The sequence below is a fragment of the Miniopterus schreibersii genome (genome assembly GCF_964146895.1).
Source record: "Miniopterus schreibersii genome assembly, chromosome: 2".
Classification (NCBI taxonomy): Eukaryota; Metazoa; Chordata; class Mammalia; order Chiroptera; family Miniopteridae; genus Miniopterus; species Miniopterus schreibersii.
The window spans coordinates 139,717,757-139,737,476 of NC_138102.1; the positions used below are offsets into that span (position 1 = coordinate 139,717,757).

At 53.6% G+C, this 19,720-nt stretch overlaps 2 protein-coding genes across 5 annotated transcripts; both read right to left on the reverse strand.

The window, feature by feature from the left end:
• Positions 1-498: 498 nt before the first annotated feature.
• On the reverse strand, positions 499-2,750 carry HOXC5 (homeobox C5; the record flags this gene model as incomplete). The annotated part of the gene is made up of 2 exons (XM_081130964.1): positions 499-1,605; positions 2,297-2,750. The coding sequence occupies 2 exons, from the start codon at positions 2,748-2,750 to the stop codon at positions 1,391-1,393; spliced, it is 669 nt and encodes a 222-aa protein (XP_080987090.1). The 3' UTR covers positions 499-1,390.
• A 2,379-nt stretch (positions 2,751-5,129) lies between these two features.
• HOXC6 (homeobox C6) lies at positions 5,130-18,883 on the reverse strand (the record flags this gene model as incomplete). 4 transcript variants are annotated; one of them, XM_081130963.1, is made up of 3 exons in its annotated part: positions 5,130-6,290; positions 7,023-7,368; positions 18,363-18,883. In XM_081130963.1, 2 exons carry the CDS (start codon positions 7,174-7,176, stop codon positions 5,983-5,985), a joined length of 462 nt encoding a protein of 153 aa, XP_080987089.1. In that variant the 3' UTR covers positions 5,130-5,982. The 4 variants fall into 4 exon arrangements, with proteins under 4 accessions (XP_080987089.1, XP_080987088.1, XP_080987086.1 ...); XM_081130962.1 differs by lacking the exon at positions 18,363-18,883 and adding an exon at positions 16,296-16,554; XM_081130961.1 differs by having other exon boundaries at positions 5,136-6,290; positions 7,023-7,322; positions 18,363-18,876.
• Between the last annotated feature and the right edge of the window lie 837 nt (positions 18,884-19,720).

Below are 19,720 nucleotides of genomic sequence, written 5' to 3' on the forward strand. Positions count from 1 at the left end.
CTCTTTCTGAGATCCTTCTGAAACCAAATGAGACCCTAGGCTGAGGGCTCAGCCCTCTATGTCCATCAAGGTCCCTCAGGGACCACTTAGCCCTGGGAGAGATCTCCAGAAGGGCCTGAGTCTGAGTACTGCAGAGCCACCAGTCCCTGCAGATTTGTTCTGGCATGCAGAGAGGGCCGCTGTCAGTCTAGAGGCCCCAGATCCACCCAGCCAAGGTGGGAATGGGGTGCAGAGGCCTGAATGCCTTGGACCGTCACAGCATGGAACAGGCCAGTACAGGCACTGGGTGTCCTCCCCTTCCCACGGAGGCCCTTCTTGGAGCCAGGGATCAGGACAGGAGCTCAGTTTCACCTCCCTTGTCTCAATACCCCAAGAAGCTCCTAAAAATTCCTTTAAAGGAGAGGCTTAAAGGCTGTGGGCCTCCCCCTACACCTCACAGCCTATTTGAACACTTTTGCCCAATACATGCCCCAAACAGAGAGGAGCCACTGCATTTTTAGTCCTGTTCTCTCTTTGTCTTTATTTGATATGACAAAATATAGTTTCAGGAAAGACCTGGAGTCAATAAATAGTTGTACAACAGCGATGGGGCAGGAGGGCACAAAAAGTCGTGGCAGGGACTACTGGCAGTCAGGAACCTCTAGGACTGCTTGCTGGGGTCCGGTGGCAGGGAACCTCAATAGCTGAGCTAGCTAGTGGTCTGAGGCTGGGGCCTGAGAGGGCATGCAGAGGGAGCAGGCTGGAGAGGTTCCCGGGCTTTGGGGTTGGGGAAAAGGTTTGGAGAGCTTAGGACAACCAAAGGGGCCCTAGGCGGACTTCAGTCATCTCCCCCTTTTATTATGCAAATCATTTAAAAATGAACAATTTGAGTTTAGTCGCTATAACGAAGCACCCCGAGTCTGGCGCCGGACTCCCGGTGGCAAAACCACTCTCTCGCCAGCCCGCAGCCGCCCGGCCAGCCTAAACCAGGAACAAAGGAGAGGGCGAGGCTGGAGGGTCGGGGCTCCCAGCCTGCAGCAACCTCAGGGCCCACCTGACTCGGGCAGGTCAAGCTGGGGCTGGACGCCTGAGAGGCGACCCAGGCGGGCATGGTGAGCGCCAGCCCGGTCAGCGCCAGCCCACAGACCACAGCCCTGGGACCTTGCGGAGCTTGCCCTGGGGCCCAAGAGCTGAGCAGAACTGAGGGGAGTCAAGACAGCGCGGGCAGCCCCGGGGGAACCCGGGGTCGGTGGGGGTGCGGAATGCCAAGGGAAAGCGCTTTTGTCTCTGAGGCCGGGGAGCGGGTGTTCGCCACCGCCCTTGCCCCAACATACAGAGAGGAAAACCGAAAAGGAAAGGCGAGGGGAGTGAAACGAGCTCGGGGTGCTTTTGGCGGGCCTCCCCGCTGCCTCTAAAGAGCCTCTTTGCTTTTCATTTTGGAATCTTTCTTCCACTTCATCCTGCGGTTCTGGAACCAGATCTTGATCTGTCTCTCGTTGAGACACAAGTTGTTGGCGATCTCTATACGCCTGCGGCGAGTGAGGTAGCGGTTAAAGTGGAATTCTTTTTCCAGTTCCAGAGTCTGGTAGCGCGTGTAACTGGTTCGGGACCGCTTGCCGTCTGTCTCTGGAATATAAGCCCCCCCAAGCCAGGAAGGGGTGAATAGCGTGCAGCGCCTCAGCGTCCCCACCCGAGCCCCAGGCCCCTACCCGCGGCCGGAGGGACGTGAGGCGAGCAAGGCTAGACAGGCCCGGCGGGCCGCAGGCGGGCCCGGCCCCGCCAGCCCCGGGAGAGGCGCCTCCGCCCAGGCAGGAAACTTTCCGCCGCAGCCTTCACTCAGCAGCCGGAGGGGCTGAGGGGTGGGGGGAGAGGGAGACCCAGGCTCGGACCGAACAATAAGCACCCTCGAGATCCGAGCACCGGGGACCCCCCTCCCGCCCCTCCCAAGTCGCTGGAATCCTCCGGAGCGGCGAGCGCAGGCCGAGCCGGCTCCACAGGGGAGGGAGGGAGCCGCGGGGGGATCCCCGCTCTGGAGCCCCGCGCTCCTCACCCTTCAGATCCCTCTATTTTTTTAACTCCCTCCCTCTCCCCCAAAAATTGAATATTGCCTTTTATACACGTTTTGTTCCTATGATCCAATTATGTCGTCGTAAATTTGGGCGCACACAGCCTCTAAGCCTTTTAGTGGACAGTTTTACGAGCCATTGATGCCTGGATCGTAAAATTTATGGCCGCAGGTTTTTTTTCTTTATTTGCCCCGCATGGCCTATAAAACCCAGGCGGACCCGAGCGCGCAAAATGAAGTCCTAAAGTTTACCGTGGCTCATGTGCAGTTTGGTCATCCACGGGTAAATCTGTGGCGGGGCCGGTGGCTGGCTCAGTCCGGCAGGCTGCCCTGTCTGCGCCTGCTCCTCTTTGATCTCCCCACTGCTCTTAGCTCGCTCTTCCAGCGCCGGGCGAGCCGCCTTCTGACTGTACATCCCGGGGTTCAGAGGAGCCGCTTCGTCTCTGCCCAGAGCGTGTCCCGGAGCGGCCGCGGCGCTGCAGGCGGGGCGGTCGGGGTGAGCCCGGGGGTTGGCAGCCATGTCTACCCCGTGGAGAGAGTTGGAAGGCGCAGGCGGTGGGAAAGTGATGCTTAAGTCCAATCCGCCGTAGCAGTACCTGGATGCCTGCACCTCTGAGGCCGATCCATAGTTCCCACAAGTTTGCATGTTATAGGCAGGGATATTGGGGCTCTGCTTATAGAATGAATTGGCTACGTAGGAGCTCATGGCGGGGAGGGCCCAAAAAAAATTTCTGCACCCTTTTTGATTAAGGGTGATTTGTGACTCTTTGAAGTTGAGGGGTTTTTTGTTCTCCAAAGTGCACAATTTATAGGTGGAGATATCTCTTTCTTTATCCTATGCGCTCTTCCCAAATAAGGGAGCCTTAAATAGAGTCACGTGACTCCAGCGGCCACTCATAAATTTGGCTTGATGACCTCCAGGAGGTTAGTGATGGAAGCCGGCGAAACGCATCTTGATATGTTGGCAAAGCCTAACCAAGGGGGAGAGGGAATGAGAGAAAGAGAGAGAAGGGGGAGGAAAAAATGGTTCTTGGAATTGGGGGTAGCCGGGACAACGAGCCCACAGCGACACCTGGTGCCGACTTGGAGAAATTGCAGCCTGGCGCGCCGGCTCGCCTTCCAGACCGCTGGATTTTCTACCCTGTAGAGAAGCTGGTTGTTACTGCAATAAACCCCTGAAATGGCCTTTTAAATTGTATTTAATTTTAAGGAAGGATGAGGCCTCCTTTAGGATGCACTGATGGTTTTTTTTGTTACTGATAGACCTGTCCTCCTCACCCTCAGGGCCTTCCAATCTTCAAAAATGGCTGAGGGAAGGGGACCTGGGGGGGGGGGGGCTGCCCAGGTTGGACTTCCGAGGGGGCTTATCTCAGGTTGGAGGTCTCTCTCCTTGGAGGTCCCTCTCCTTGAATGTCTCAAGGCGCTGCTATTGATGAGAAGGTGCCTGTCAGAGCAGGGAAAAATGAACCAAGCCTCTGGAGAGGTAGACAGGATGCCCAGGAGAAGGTATCCTGGGTGGGCAGGACTAGATGGGGGTTGAGGGTCATGAGGCTGAGAGTACTGCGGACTCTGGGATGAGCCTGGAGGTGAGGAGCCAGGGTAGCTGAGTATACCTCCTCACCATGCCAGAGGCCCCAGAGTGGCAACAAGGCAATTTTCAACGTATGTGCGTGTGTGTGCCTGTGTGCGCCTGTGTGTGTGTGTGTGTGTGTGTGTGTGTGTGTGTGTGTGTGTGTAGAACCAGACACAATGGCCTGGAAGACTGCTCTACATCCCTGTGTATGACCCTCATGTGATACCTATGTCAGATATTTTGGATAGAAAATAGATGTTAATTGAGGGCGTGGAAAAGCAAGATTCAAGCCTCCACAAATATTATAAGAGCAGGGAAGAGGACAAGGCCTATTTTGTGCCCTATGGGGGAAAGGCCTGTGGACCAGGCTCTCCACAGGACTTGGATCCATAACGTCCACTACAGGAGAGCAATTTCTGAGCTATATGGAAGCTCAGAACCAACCTGACTGGGAGTGGGGGGAAGGGGGTGGGCAGAGCAGGCGCCTGGGCAACCTTCACAGTCCATGGTCAGGGGCTATACAGCCATTCGGCCCCTTTCCTACCCCCTCCCCAATCCCCAAGTCTTATTCTTTCCGGCCTGCCTCTCCCCAGGAAATCTCCGCCCCTGCCAGGAGAAGCCTCCCCCCCGCCCCCCCGCAGGCGGAGGCGCTGGAGGGGGCGCTGGCGGGGATCTAGAAGGTCTGGAAAACTGACGGGGTTTTTTCTCTCTCTGGGAGACCCCCTTACTACCTCACCCTCTAGGTCCACTCAGGTTTCTCCGGCTGGGCTTAGGGAGAGAAGGCCTGAGCTGGGGAAAGGTTAAGGCCTGGCTGCGCTCCTCACTGCCGAGTTTGAGGGGAGAAGAAAGAGTGAGGGACCAGACTGAGGCTGAGGCTGAGGCTGTAAGGGAGAAGAAATTTTGTCCCGGCCAGGTCAGGAGTCCCAGAGCAGGCGAGAGCTCGGTTTCCAGGCTTTCTTTTTCCATATGTCCTTGAATCGCTCAGTCCCGGCGAAAGGCTCGAATCCCGCCGTCTTCTTTTCCCCCTTTGCTCTCCGCCTCCGCCACGTTTCGCAACTGTCTGCCTGGCGTAGGCAGGGGGCTGGTCACAGGGCGCCCCCTCCTCACTTGGAGAGTGGGCAGGGGTGCCCTGGTGCCCTGGATAATGCTGTTTTTCTGGACTTTGGGGGCTCGGGGTTCAGAAGACGGACCCCAGACTACCACAGGCAGAAGAAAGGCCTGTGTGGGGCTGGAGACCAATCCGACTAACTCCGGCTCCCCCCCCCCCATCGAAATCCCAAGCGGCCTTTTTTGCGGGGTGAGTGTGTTGCTCCGTGTAGGGAGCCCAGAGAGACCTCCCAGCCCCCTGCGCGATCACCAAGAGGGGGAGGCCAGGGCTGGCGCCCGGCTCCGGAAAGGCGAGCAGAGGGGCTGGGGGCTTGCAGGCGGCAGGCGGGCGCGGAGCTCTGGGCGCCCTGCTCCAACTTTCACCCCGAGGCAGACGCACGAGCGAATTCACAGAAATCCCGATATAAACTTTTAAAAATAATATCAGTTTTATTAAATATTCGAGAACGGATCCAGAGGTCGGATTTATACAGGAGGGTAACACGAGGGGATTTTTTTTTTTTAATTTATTTTTTTCTCCTACTGGCTAAACAAACGTCATTCACTTTTTTTCTCTCTTTTTGTAATTTCCCTCTCTTTTTTTTTTTTTCTTTCCCCTTTTAAGATGGGATTGGAACACGGACGGTGCTAAACATAAATATAAATACAGAGACCACAAATACAGCTAAAAATATTCACACAGAAACGGTCACAGTTTGTAATATGCCATAATGACCCCCAGGATTCTTTAAATACAATTCGCCTGGGCTGGGCATTTGCTGGGGCAGAGGGGCCGGGCGGGGGCTGCGGGGAGGCCCTGGGGGTTGCTGTGGGGCCGAGATTCGACCTCCTCGGGCCTCCCACCCTGCCCGGCCGCAGGCCGAGCCCTAAGGCCCCGGAGTGGAGGCCCCGGGCCCGGGAGCCGGCTCTCTGCGCGGGGGGCGGGGGCACCTAGGGGTGGGAGGCCAAGTCCTCATTTGAGGGAGAACAGTGGAGTCTGAAGTGAGGTTCAGGGGCAGAGCCCCCAAGGCCTGGGCGGGGAAGGGGCCTGCAGACAAGCCGAGAGCGAGCTAGCGAGGGAGCGAGGAGGAGGCGAGTCGTGAGAGTTTGTGCGGCGAGGGAGGGGGTCCAGAGTTTACTTTCAGGTCCATATCTGACTCCCTAATTTTGTCTGAGGGAGTCAAAACACACCAATTGTGCCAGTGATAAATACAGAGAGTGTGATCAGGAGGGAGCAGGGGGGAAGGAGGAGGAGAGGGGGCGGCAGGGACAGTCCAGGTCACTCCTTCTGCTTCTCCTCTTCTGTCTCTTCCCGCTTTTCCTCTTTTCCGCCCAGGCTGTCAGCCGCGGCCCCTCCGCCGCCCCCTGAGAGCGTGGACGTGAGATTAGATTCCTTTTTCCATTTCATCCGGCGGTTCTGGAACCAGATTTTGATCTGTCGCTCGGTCAGGCAGAGCGCGTTGGCGATCTCGATGCGCCGGCGCCGAGTTAGGTAGCGGTTGAAGTGAAATTCCTTCTCCAGTTCCAGGGTCTGGTACCGCGAGTAGATCTGGCGACCGCGCCTCCGGTCCGCTCCGTAGCCGACCCCTAGAGATCCGGGCACAAAACACACTAAAAACAATCAGCAGGGCTTCCTCCGCAGGCGGCGTAGCCCAGCCAGGTCCTGACTCTTCCAACTTAACCAGCAGCTCAGGGCCCCCTCGGGCTCCAGCCTTCTCGCTTTTGCCCTGCCCCACCCCCACGAGGGGTACAGCCAGGAGCCCAACTTCACTCCTTTTCCCCCCATAGGTTGGTAGGTGTGTGTCCCAAAGAATGGGGGTGGGGGGGTGGGGGCAAGAACCAGGCAGAAAGCTGTAAATCTAAAAGCTGGTTTTTGAAAAAAATCCCAAACACTGGGGATGAGGGCCCCATTTCTCAACGGCTGGACTCCCCCACCTCCCCAAGCACCCTAGCTCCTAGGAAACTTCTCCCCCACTTTTCTGCCCCCTCCTCTACCCCTCCCTTCTCCTTAGACTGACTCGACTTTGGGGGTTCCCCCACCCCCTGCCTCCTCCCCTCCTCCCCTGCCCTGCTTCTGCCCCTTCAGCTCGCCTTGGAGCCCTCCAATCCGTCAGGGGCCGAGGGGGCCAGGCCCCTGCGAGCGAGCGGGAGGCGAGCAGAGGGGGCAGAAGAGGGGGCCCTGTCTCGGCGTCGGCGAGGAGACGAGCGTGATTGTTTTTATGGGGCCATAAAAAACTCTCTCCGCCCGTTCTTCTAGGGAAGCCGGTCATAAAGCCAGTTCAGTTTATTTAATTTATATCTCGGAGCTGTAAAACTCACCACTGTGCGAATTCATTCGCTGCATCCAGGGGTAAATCTGGATACTGGCTTTCTGGTCCTGGGGCGCAGTCCTGCCCTGCTCAGAACTAAAATCCTGAGCGATTGAGGTCTGTGTGTTATGTCCTAAGGTGTTTTGTCTGCAGTTTGAGAGCATGTCTTTCTCCTGGTAAAAGGAATTAGATCCATAGTCATACGGCCCCCGGCTGGAACTGAACACGACATTCTCCTGTGGCGAGTAAAAGGGAGTCGAGTAGATCCGGTTCTGGGCAACAGCCGCTCCATAGGTCGAGAAATGCCTCACTGGATCATAGGCGGTGGAATTGAGGGCGACGTTGGGGAGGACGTCCTGGCCCCCGGCGAGGTGGCAGGATAAGGAAGGGTTAGTGAAGTAGGAATTCATCCCTTTGCCTTTACCTGGTCGGGCTATGATTTCTTTAATATTTATTTCTGTCTCCAGTTTGTACTCGGAACTAGATGGTTATAGGGACGGCTCCAATCCAGGACAGACAAAATGACAAAGTCAGCTGACCCCCTTCCAGCCAATCGCAAGCCAGATGTCAAGAAGGGGGAAAAAAATCGCTTCTGCTTCTGTTGATTCCCTAGTTGAGACTAAGTGTGTGCTTTGAAAGTAAGACTTGGATTTTTTAAAAAATATATACACGTAAGGGAACTGATTTGGAGGTGAAGGAAGGGTGAATTTCCGTGAGCAGGGCCTTGGGGCCCAGGGAAGGAGAGCTGCACTCCCAGGAAATCTCTCAGACCCAGCTAACTTTGCTGTGCAGTGGCCAGAGCCAGGGCTGGAGAATCCCTGTATTTTCAACCTGATTTCATCTTTTATATCTGCTCCCTTCTAAAATTACATCCTGATTTCTCCACGGAGGAGATCCCTCCCAGCTCAGGGGGGGGGGGATCCCCAGAAATCCTATAGGAAATCCTGGTTTTATTCTCCATGAAGTGAGTCCTCACCACCAAACCAGTATATTTTTCCCCAATAACATTTTTTAAATCAAGAGTAGGAAGAAATTCATAAACGTGGTGCTCAGAGGAAGGAGGGTGTGGCTGAGAGCCTTGGATGTAGGGGGCATGTGGGGAGCAAGCAGGTCTCAAGGGGTAAGGGTGAGACTTGAGGGTAGAGTGGCAGAGCTGAGGTGGGCAAAGGGGCCAGGCAACTGCTTTCCCCTTCCTCCTAGCTCCCTTCTGCCTCTTCTTCTGGACCCCCTTTTGGGGGAAACTCTGGCAGCATTTTTGCCTAAAAGGGAGATTGTATAAAAATACAATAGAAAAGGGAGAAAAAGAAGTAAAAGGTGGGAGAGAGAGAGAAAGGAAGGAAGAAGAAAGAACTCAGAGTCTTTCTAGACACATCAACTCCTGTTTATGTTGGTGAGAATTTATGATTTGGAGCCAGCGAGGGCCAGTGGGGTAATTCACATAAGGTCCAGCCAGAAAGAGAAGGCTGGTGGAGCTCTGATGGACACTTAGCATCTTGCAAGCTCAAGCCCCTGCACATGTCAGAAGCCCCCTGCCCCCTCTGGACTCTCTGCCCTGCTAAGGGAGGGACCCCTGGACCTGAGCTCTGGAGCTTGGAGATTCCAGCAAAGTGCTCCCAGGGAGCTCTCACCCAAGGGCCAGCCACACCTGGTGGGGCCCAGCCTCTCAGCAGCCCCCACCCCCTTCTATTTCCACCTTGAGGCTGAGAAAAAGGAAGAGGTTAGGAAAAGGCAGCTGAGTCCGAGGTTTCTGAGGGAGCCGCAGTGGATGAACTGAAGCAGCGGAAGGTGTGCAGATGGGGTTTTACTCCTGATTAAACCAAACTTAATTTGCTATCGTGACATAGGCTAAAAATGCTTTGAGTTGACAAAGAAGGGGTGGTAGGGCAAGTGAAGGGAGCAGTGGAAGCTCATATTTTCCCTTCATCATTTTTTTTGGGGGGGAGGACTGGCTATAACAAGGACCCGGATGTCGCCGGATTTTATGATCTTTTCCTTCTGTGTAACAAAGCGGAGTAATCAATGGGTAGCAATAAAGCCATAAACGGGACTATGCTGGGAAAAAACTCGTTTATTCATCTTCTGTAACGTTAAGGTTTCCCTGGAGTGTCGCTAGGGGGGAAAAATAAAGTTTCAAACCCAAAAGCAGACAGTGTGCAGGAGCTGGAGGCGACAACATGTTAGTTAATACATGTTAGCTCCTTACTGGGTTGAAGAGTCTTCCTGCCAGACAATCTGTATTGGCTTTTAAAAATACAGGTTCAGTCCTTCAGAGAAGAAAATTCGTTGGTATTTAGAAGGGTAGGGGAAAGACCCCTGTAATTACAAAGGTTCCTCCTCTTGGACCATACCTTCCTCTCCCCAAGGAGATGAAGGTAAAAGGGTAGAGGAGGGTTCTTAAATTAAGAACGAAATTTTGAGATGAATTGTCTCATTTTGGGGTGACATGGCTGGTATACAAACACAGACACTAGTGTGAATTGCTTTCCGCTCTAGAATCCAGTTGTCCTCCAATTCATGGCATGCCTGGACAGAGGTTTCCAACAGCTGGCTGGGGCTCCAGGCCCCCTGGAGGGCAAAAGGGGGAGAGAGAGGGAGGGATGGAGGGAGGGAGGGGGGGAGAGAGAGAGAGAGAGACAGAGAGACAGAGAGACAGAGAGACAGAGAGAGACAGAGAGACAGAGAGAGAGAGAGAGAGAACTAGGGGCGGGGAGACCCAGGGGGCTGAGCTAAGGAACAAGTCAGTGCACCCCTGGACACAAGTAGCCGCTCTCAGAGTTCCCAGCCTCATTTCTGCCCTAAGGGTAGAAGTGTAACATGTAGAACAGGCCAAAAAAACAGTAAATTCCACACACACACACCCCATTTCAGAAAGAGATTGCTAGAGGGATAAATCATGTCAGTGATATTTCCTTCAAGATATTAAATTGTTGCAATGTACAACAAATTGAATGATGGGAGATAGGACGTCTTAATGAAGTTTTGCTTTCAATGAGTGTTGATTTTCTATGTATTTTTAAATCTCTTTTATGGGTAGGTGGGGGAAGGAAGGACCTTGGAAAAAAGAAGGGGCTTCTGGGGAAACACGTGCTGCAGCTCCCCAGCAAGGATGCCTGAGTTTCTTTGAGCCCCTCCTAAAACAAGTCTAGAGGGGAAAGGGGCCTCAAAGTTGGGGAGAGCCTCCTTTGGGGCCTAAAGGTGGTGGGCACAGGGGTGGGCGACCTGAGGAGCAGAATGTAAGTCTCAGCCCCGGAAAGTTAAGTGTTTTATTACGTCCCTAAACAGAGGGCAGAGACTGAAAGGTCTCGCCGATTTATAATGAACAGAAACCAGCTGCTGGGGGAAAAAGGCAGAAATGTTGGAAGGGGGAGAGAAGGGGAAGCAGAAACACAAATAATTTCCCCCAAAGCTTAAAGACTTAAAGCAAAATTAATTTCCAACACACTCTCCCCCATCACCTTCCGTTTCTGAGGACAGAAGCTTCCTTCTTTCAGTTAGATCTTTAATTATGCAGCTGAAATTTGCTGGAAGGATTCGCTCCAAGGGGGAGAGCAGGTCAGATGAGCCCGATCTTCTCTCCATTGGATTAAATTTTCCTTTTCTCATTTTATGTTAATTTCTTTCTCTCTTTTTTTGGCAAAAGAACAACTGTCTATGGGGAGAAAGCTGGGATTTGGGTTTTTCTAAATATATTTATATTTTCCTGTTAAATTTGTCTGAAAACAATTATGGAAACTCATCAACAGAAGCAAGAACAGATGTTTTATTAAAACTGCAGTTGAGCTCTGTAAATATGCACAAGTCCTGGGAAGGGGGGAGAACTTGTTCTTTGTTTCCATAAAACAAGCCTAGAGAATCAGAGAACACCCCCCATCAGGCCCGCAGGTCTCGGAGTTGCTCTGCCCTTTCGGCCTCGGAAATCAGGCATTCCGAGGGGGTTTGGCAGCGAAAGCAGATTTTTGCTTTGGGAGCTGTAATTAGTGGATTCAAAAACAGAATTCAAAAAACAGAACAGGAATAAAGGGGGAAAGTTGCCTTTTGCTGCTCCAGTCCCCCCCCCCCCATCCAAAACACATGCTTTTCTCAAGCACTAATTAGAGGAGAGAAACTTACTGCAGGCATGCCAGGGGCCTGAGTGGGGGGCAGTCACTCGCCTGGAGTCCCCAAGGCTAAGGGTCCAATCGGAGGCTGGGCACTTGAGGGTTTCCCAGGGCGAATCAAGTGCTCCTACTCTGGCCTTACCCGCTCCAGGCCAGGGCCTGGGAGCCTGTGTACCTCTGAACAGGGAAGAGGGTGAGTGGATCGGGGCTCTGGCCCAGAAGGGGTTCGTAGGCAGGCCTCACCTTGCATGCCTTTGCTTTCCATTCTGCTCGGGAAAATATATTAATTTCTTAGGGAAGGGTATCTGAAGTGAGAGGGATGAGATCTGGAATTTTTATTTGGGAGCAATCTTTTCTAGAGTTTGTGTTCTGCTAGTCTTTTCTCTCTGTCCCTAGATCCCCCAACTCTGCGCTCCGATGTCTGTGACCCACCCGGCCTCGCACACAGACACACACACTCCATTCGCGGCTGCCCGCACCACCAGCTACAGCTCGGCGCCTCCGGAGGCTGCTCAGGGACCCGGACACTCGAGCCGCAGGACTCAGCGCTCGGCCTCCGCCGCGGCGGCGGGCGTTTGGCTGCCTGGAAGCCACTGCAGCTGCCTGACCCACCCCGCCAATTCTTAATTTCCAGAGCTGGAGAGGAGCTGTTGCCCCACAGGCCCCTTTTGTGCCACTGGGCAAGTGCTGAAATCCCTCTTGCAGAGAAAGCTGAGTTTCAATAGTTGTTCAGCTCACTTCACAATTGCACTGTTTGATTAAGGCTTTGCTGTTCTAAAGCGACTGTTCGGTTGGCCCGGACTAGCTTATGATTAGATTTTTTATTTAAAAATTTTTAAAAATCCTACTCCAAATGCCTAGTTTTTGTGCATGAGCTCCTTTGATCCCCACAGAATCCAGAGTAAAAGGATTGCAAAGAGTCTCTCAGTCCACCAGAGAACCTGTACGCAGGAACTGAGTCTGCTTGGGGACATCAAAGAATAGCTCACTCTAGGAGCCCCCAGTTTCTCATAGAAACGTGGGAGAGGTTGTCTGAGCACATACCTCCCCATATACACATTGCATTCCCCAAAATGATCCTTCTTTCAAAGTTCAGGCACGGAGGCACTTGGAGAAAAGTGAAATTTGACACACCCAACCGGGAAATGGATTCCATTTGGGGGTGCTAGTATTATGGGGACAGGGCCCAAGCTGGCCAGATGAATAAAATTGGGGGTCCACAGGGAGGGGGGAAGAAGGAAGAGGCCAGATGGGGCATGTCAAGTGCCTGAGAACTGCCTCAAACACCTCGGAGGCCTGGGCTGGTGACTCCTCTTTTGAGCTAAGAGGTTTAGAGGCTGCCCAAGCTGCTTTTGTTTTATTTGCCATTAAACAGAGAAGAAACATACATGGAGGGGCTCTGCTAACTCACATCATATTTTCTCTCCTCCGGCTCTCTTTCCAGATTTCTGCCTGACCTTTCATTACTACCACTCCACTTAATGCTGCTACCATCAGCAGACATCAACTCCCACATTGGCGTTTGTTTGGCTTCTCAATTCACTTTTCTGGCTAAAGGTTAAAAAATAAAATAGGTCCCAAGAATCTCTGTCCCATCATACGCGGTCTTGAGGCCCTGTTAGTTCCTTCTGGAAGAAATCATTTCTGGCTTTTGGGGCCTGGCCCCCAAGCCTTCCACCTCTATCCCAAGCAGCTGATTATCAGCTGAGGAGGGGGCATACAGAGAGCCTTCAGGAATGGGGATGGAACTCAGATCCCCCGTGACATTTCAGGGAGGCAAAGCAAGTGGTTTGGCATGGTCCAGGAGGAAAAATGAAAATCCAGAATATTCAGAATATTTTTGGTCCCCAGAATGAGGCCATAGGATTCCCAACCTCCTGGCTTCTCTTTTATCCCTCCACACTGAGCAAGCACTGCTGCGACCGATTTTAGAGGTTTATGAGAATTATAAAATTCGAGAACGTGGCATTTATGACGTCACAGTGAGTTGTCATAAGGAAATTGTAAATGTCATAGAAGTTATATACAGCAGGAGTTTTGTGTGTGGGTGCCCTGTCTCCCCTCACTTGTTTTTTCTTTCCCTCCTTCTTCCCCTGGTCTAAGTTCTCCCACTTGAAAATAAAATGTTATTATGTTCTGGAACAATAAGCCAACAATGAAACATAGACCTCATTTCCCTATAAATAATTTTATCCTTTATTGTTTGCAGATCTGAAAGAACCATTTAATCTGTGCTGGTGAAAAGAGGGAGAGAGATGGGGAGGGGGGAATTAATTTCAGAAAGGAGAATATTACTTACTTCAATGATACTCTTTTAGATTTGATAGCCAGGAGCAAAATTAGAGGCAAACAGTGGCCTCTCCGACTCTACACCTGGCGGAATTGGAAATTTATAGGATCTTTAGTGAAGGGGCAATTTAATTTTGTAGGATTTGCTTAAATTCACTGCTATTTTGGGGGGCTGAAGAGAAGGGAGGGTGAGCGACATGCTTTATCTAGCTTTATGAATCTGCCAACATTACTCTGATTTAAAACCCAACAACCTGTGTCTCAGGGAAAACTCCTGCAGAAAGGAGTGGGGGAGAGGGATGAGGGGGGTTCAACTTTCTCAATGACTGTGGCCCCCTTAACCAAGCAGTTGCCAGGGGGAAGGAAAAAAAGCTGGAGGCAAAGGGAGGGCTGCTCAAAGTCTCTCCACCACCAGGACACCGGAGGTTTATGGTGTCCCCATAATTCCCCCAACCCTATAAACAGCTGCCCTATTTTAGAACAATTTCTGCTTCCTCCCTTCAGAAAGAGAGTGAGGGAGGAGGTAAGGACTGGAGCAGGGTGCCGGAAAGAGAGGGAGTCCAGGGTAGCGCTGCACTTTGTTCTCCTGGGTGAGTTTGCTGGTTTGGCGGGTTTCAGACGCAGGGTGGCAGCAGACAAAACAAGTAAACAACTCTTCACAGACACAATAAACAGGGGCAGCTGCACCGCTGTGGCAGAGGCCATGGGCCAGGGGAGGGGCACAATTGGGGGTAACATCACACCAGCACCCAGGGGTGCCTGAGGCCTGAAAGCCCAAGGGCGCTCTTGGTGCCAGCAGAGAGAAGGTGGAAGAAAGCTGCATGCCTCGGTACCCATAGCATGTCTGGACAGGAGAGCCTTAGGAGGAACCTGATCGCCTAGGAGTAGAGGAAAATGCCGACAGCCCCTCTCCTGTCCTTACTTTCTTTTATCGGTTTTTTCAAGGACATTTATATTTCCCCCTTGTTCTGTCTTTTCGTGGCTCCAGAAGGGCGAAAGGCTAGAAAAGGAGGCTGGTAAATTGCCTGCCCTGGATCACACTCAATGCTCCAGGCCCACAGGCTGTCAGACCCTCTGGCACTGCCCCATCAGCCTTCTCCCGGCTTAGGTAGCAGACAGGATTAAAACAAAGTCCCATTAGCAACCATATCTGAATATTTGGGGAACTTAGAGAACCCCTAATCTGTCCCACAGACAACGACGACTTGGGCAAATCTTGGGCCCCGTAAACCGACAGACTGAGCAAGGCTGGAGGATAGACATTCATAGCACCCTTATCCATTCTGGCACCTTCTCCACAGACCTCTCTTAGTACCCTAGCCCACAACTGCCCCAGACCACTACCCAAAGACCACCGTATCAACTTCACGGTCCCAGCAAGGCTTTAAACATCAGGGCCCAGGCCACTGCTCCAAGGCCCACATAACCCACAGAAGAGTTTCCCACAGAACTCACTTTCAACACAGCTGGGTTCCCCTGGTAAAAGTCTCTGAGTTGGGGAAGTTTGGGGGGAGGTGTGGAGAGAAAGCAGAAGAGATCAGTATTTCCCCAGCCCAGCTGCTGGGACAGAAAAGGTATTAAGGTCTGAGAGAGCCTTTGTAGTACCCGTTGTTTACTGAAACCCGCATATTCCGATTCCACCACGCCACATTTCAGTAGAGCATGCACAGAGAGCCTTCTTGGTGCACCCAGTGCCTCCGTGAGCCCATGCCCATCTAGTAAGGGCTAACAAAATTTTGCATGCACACAAAAAGGTGTTTGAGGGAATATAGGCATGGTAATATACAATTAACCAATGAGGAGATGTGAGTCTGTATATATTCATGCAAAAGTCTAAGCCTGTACATTTGAGCCTGTATATAATGTGTATAAAGCTACCAAGCGTGGTTTTAAAACACAAGAGCCAACCCAACAAGGCCACCTTCTCCAAACAAGGTCGCATTCTTCATGAGGATCACAACTGTCAAACCAGGGAGAAAAGGGGTTTGCTCTGCCCATTTCTTTCTAGCTAGGAACTGGTGCATGAAATACAGCCCATGCCAGGGCTTACAAAGCCTGTAAGGGGCAGGCCCGAGGTACCTAAAGAGTGGGCTCAGAGCTGAACACTGGGGGCTTGGGTTCCAGGAAGCATTGCCATACACTGACCCACAGGTTCAGTGCCTCTGCTCAGCCCCTAGCCCTTGGTGTGTAGAGTCCTTGAGCCAGACTCTATTCTCAGCAGCCCTGACTATTATTAGAGAATCACTGCAGTGCTCTCCTGCACTAAGGACCATGTCTACAGGGGATTTGGCAGCAAGGTGGCTGAGAGTTGCCACTGGTAGCCCCTCTTGTGCTTCTGTTTGAGTGCCAGGGAAGGAAAGAAGGAAGGGAATAAAAATCGAAAGTAAGAAGGGAAGGAGGAGGCTGGCGTTTGAGGCTGGGTTTATCCCCTGGCCAGACCAGAAAACTGGAAAACCAGGGCCAGTCACTGCTGCTATACTTTCTCTGCATCCTTCTGTCTCATGAGAGTCTAGGGGTGAAGGGCTTGGGTGCCTACAGGACCCTAGCCAGGAAGAGACAGAAAATCAATTGATAAAAATATTATACAAGGACATCTCTGGATGGTTCTGTTAACCGGTCAAGCACGAACCCTAACACCCTGAAATCTTGCCAACAGCACTTTCGGTTAGATCCCCCTGTAGTCCTAGAGAAATACCTCCGGCTTGCCCAGGCCCACCCCTACGAAGGGAGGGGGACCTTTAATACCCCAGGTGAATCCCCAAGGGCCAAGTGGCCTTCTTCAGAAACTGTTTACCCGGGGCAAACAAAGGAGACTTGTCCCCCCCCACCCCCAAGTATGGCCATCCGCAGGGGCGGGGGCAGACAAAATACAGGCGAAAGAGAAATAGAGGCCTCACCGGTCGGCGGTTCCCACATTACGCCAGGAGAAAGGCTCCCATTTTCGGGCCTCCGGGGCCCCTCCACTGGCCCACTGTCCTCCCCTTGCCCTTTTCAGGTCCCACAGACTCGGGATCTCGGTGGCCACGGCCTGGCTCCGGGGCGGCAGCCCCTGGGCCGCGCAGGAGCGGCGGAGAGCGCGCGGCAGCCGGAGCAGGCGGCGGGCTGGGCCCATTTGGGGAGAGCCAAGCGCTTTTCTCGATCGTAAACAAGGAACGCGAAATTAGCCCCTCGGCAGATGCCTCTGCCGACACACAAGTCCTATTGGGGGGGTGGGGGGGAGGGGGAGAGAAAATGCCATTTCTTCCCCCGGGAGAATACCTCAGAGGTCTTTATGTCGTCTGCGAAAGGGAAATTTTGGGGGGGCAGAAGAGGAAGGGAAGGGGATTGTGGGGGGAGGGGAGGGAAGATTCACCGTCAACTCGAGCCCAAGGGGTTTGATTTGAATGCAGTCGAACTATATTTTTAAGAATCTGATAAAAACAGGTTCTCTCTCCCCCCTACTCCCCCACCAGGCGACGGGTCAGGGTTTAAACAGGAAATCGAGGAGCGATCCCCTCCCCCACTCGGGCTTGGCGGAGCAGCCCAGTCGCGCCTCTGGGAGAGGATGGGGGGCGGCTCCTGACTCGGGCTGAAGGTGAGTCTGGCCCCCAGACTCACGGCCCTCTCAAGGAACATGCGCCCCCTCTCCCAGCTCTGGGGTGTGTCTGCCTGGGTGTGTAAGAGTTTGAGTGTGCGTCGCCCTTTATAAACAGAAGCTCGCACATATAGGGGCCGCCTCGGACCCAGGCCAGGGCGCAGGGCGGGGTCATATATCAAATTGCAACACATTCAGGGCCACGTACATTTGGAAGAAATTAAGCCACTGTGTTATGAAACCATATGTGTCGGGTTAAGACTATACAACACGCCATTAGCACCAATTATTAGGAAGAGCGCGGGCGCCCCAAACCCTCCGGGCCGCGCAGCTCTGACGTCCCTACCCCACGAGCAGCCACGCCTGGAGTTCTCACTGCCTCCACTCACCCTGGGGGCCCCGCCAGCCGGCGAGGCCTGGGCCTGTCTCCACCCAGGCTGGGGCCTCCCCAATTTCCACCTCCGCCCCAGACAGGGCTGATCCTAGCCCAGAGCAGGCAGGCCGAGGTGGGTTAAGCAGTCCAGTGTGTATCCTGGGTGGGGTGGCCGCTGTTGGGCTGGGGGACGCCACTCGGGGGAGAGAAGGCAGATAGGCCCCGTTCCTCCAAGCACTCGGCGAGTACGGAGTCCCCACCCCCACCCATCCACCCGCAGTGCAGGGCACCTCCCATCTTTCCATCCGCTCGAATGAGAGCCGGAGCAAGGGGTGGGCAGACGCTCTCCCCTCCGCTGACGCGCACCAGCCACCAGCCTCCCCCCTAATTGCCAATTAACAGGCCCTGTGGCCCGCCAAGCCCCGTTCTCTTCCTGCTCGGCCGCCCGGCCCTGGGCCCGCACTGCGCATGTGCGAGCTCTAGCGGTGGCGCTCTCGGGAGGGAGGGGGCTGCGGAGCAAGGCGGGGGCACTGGAAAGTTTGTTTGGGGGTTGGGGGGCCGACTTTGCTCGGGGGCTAAGGGTTACAGCCTACAGGTCCTCTCTTCCACCCGAGAGTTTGAGCTTCTGGGCCCCCTCAGTCCCAGTCCCATTAGCCAAGAGGCCGCAAATCTAAATAACAGGTAAGGACACAGTGAGCACCAGGCAGCCGGTCAGCGCACTAGACCCCGGCCTTGAGCCCCACAGGCGCAGCTCTCTGGCGGCCGCCCCCCCCCCCCCGTCCCCCAACTTCGGCGCACAGTGACATCAGGACAACACCCTTCCCCCACTACCTAATATTCCAGTTTAACCCAATTTCTCCCCCCTCCACATTTCCTACCCATAATTGCCCACGCGCCCACCCTCTCGCAGCCCCCTCTCCTCTCTAACCAAGACCAGCCGCTGCTGTCCTTATCTTGAAACCGCCACCCAGCTACGGACCATTAGTTACATATTTGAACCAATAAGGAAACACTTACCGGGCGCTGCTGTCACTCTCCCTCTCCCTCTCTCTGCCTCTCTCTCCCACTCTCCCTCTTTCTCGTCTTCCCTCATTCTGAGCCGCTGCCGAGCCTGTCTCAGCTCCACACATACTTATATACTTTACATAAATTTAAAAATAAAATAGTCCCAATAATAAAAAATCCAAATAAAATTGAGGAGAGTTGCAAGAAGGGGGCAGGAGGGAGAGCCTGGGAGAGGGGAGGGGGGAGGCATCTGCAGCTCCCAATCTCAACTCCTGCTCCCGCATTCCTTCTCCCCTTGGGGGGCTAGAGGTCCGGGAGGGAGAGAGAGGTGCCCTCAACTCCTGCCTCTCCCCCTCCCCCCTCCCCAGGTGCCCCCAGCTTCCGGCAACTCCACCTGGGAGGAAAAAAATTAAATGGGGGGGGGAAATAATTATTAATCAGATTAATAAAAAAAATACTGGTAACGAAGGGAGCGCCCAGCGCAGGTTTCCCTGGCAATGGTTAGGCTCTTACAGGGAGGACTGTTCTGCGGAGCGCTCCGAACGGACAAACCACAATAAAAAGTTCACGTTCATGGATGGAATCCACATGACTTCTTGTGGCCAATCCAACTTGTGAGTCGATCGTAAACTTTTATTACTCAGCTGTAAATTTTCTGCAAACAACCGGGAATGCGATGCATTTGTGTAGCGTGTGCAAATGGGCGCCGCGGTCGCCATGTTTACCCAATTCTCTCCGAGAGGGAGCATCCCCCGACTCCCAGCGCACCCCCACCCACCGCCCACTCCCCAAGGGCCCGGCTGCTGCGGGCTAGCGTGGAAAGGGCGAAGGGGGATGCGAGAAGAGCGGAGGGCGGATTCTGGCTCTGAGTCGGCTGCCTCCCTTTGCCATGCCGAATTTTAAATATTTTCCTTTATAAATGGGTTATTAAGGTTGGATCTGGGGGAGTCGAAGCTTTGCAAAGGTTTGTGGCATTGGGGCAGTGAGGGCTGGCAGGGTGAAGGGACTGAGAAGGGATGCGCTCCTTACCCCTGCCCTTTTTTTCTGGTAAGTGAACAACATTCTCCCCAATGGGGTGTCTGGGCAGTCCCCCTCTGCACCCCAGACAGGAACGGGAGGGGCAGGCCGCTGGAAGCCTCATCAGCAAGCCAGACCTGACCGTGGTCTGCAGAGCAGAGAGGGCGCAGAGTGGCCCTGGGCAGTCCAGCAGAGACAGCAGGAGGGGTGAGAACTGGGGGCAGCCTCCAGAACACCCAAAGCACCCCTCATCCCCAGGTTCCTTTTTCAGAGAAAATTACATTTCCCCCTCAAGACCACCCCTATTGTCCAGTCTCCTCAATTCCAAGGTTGAGATGGCAGCTTACTCCCAA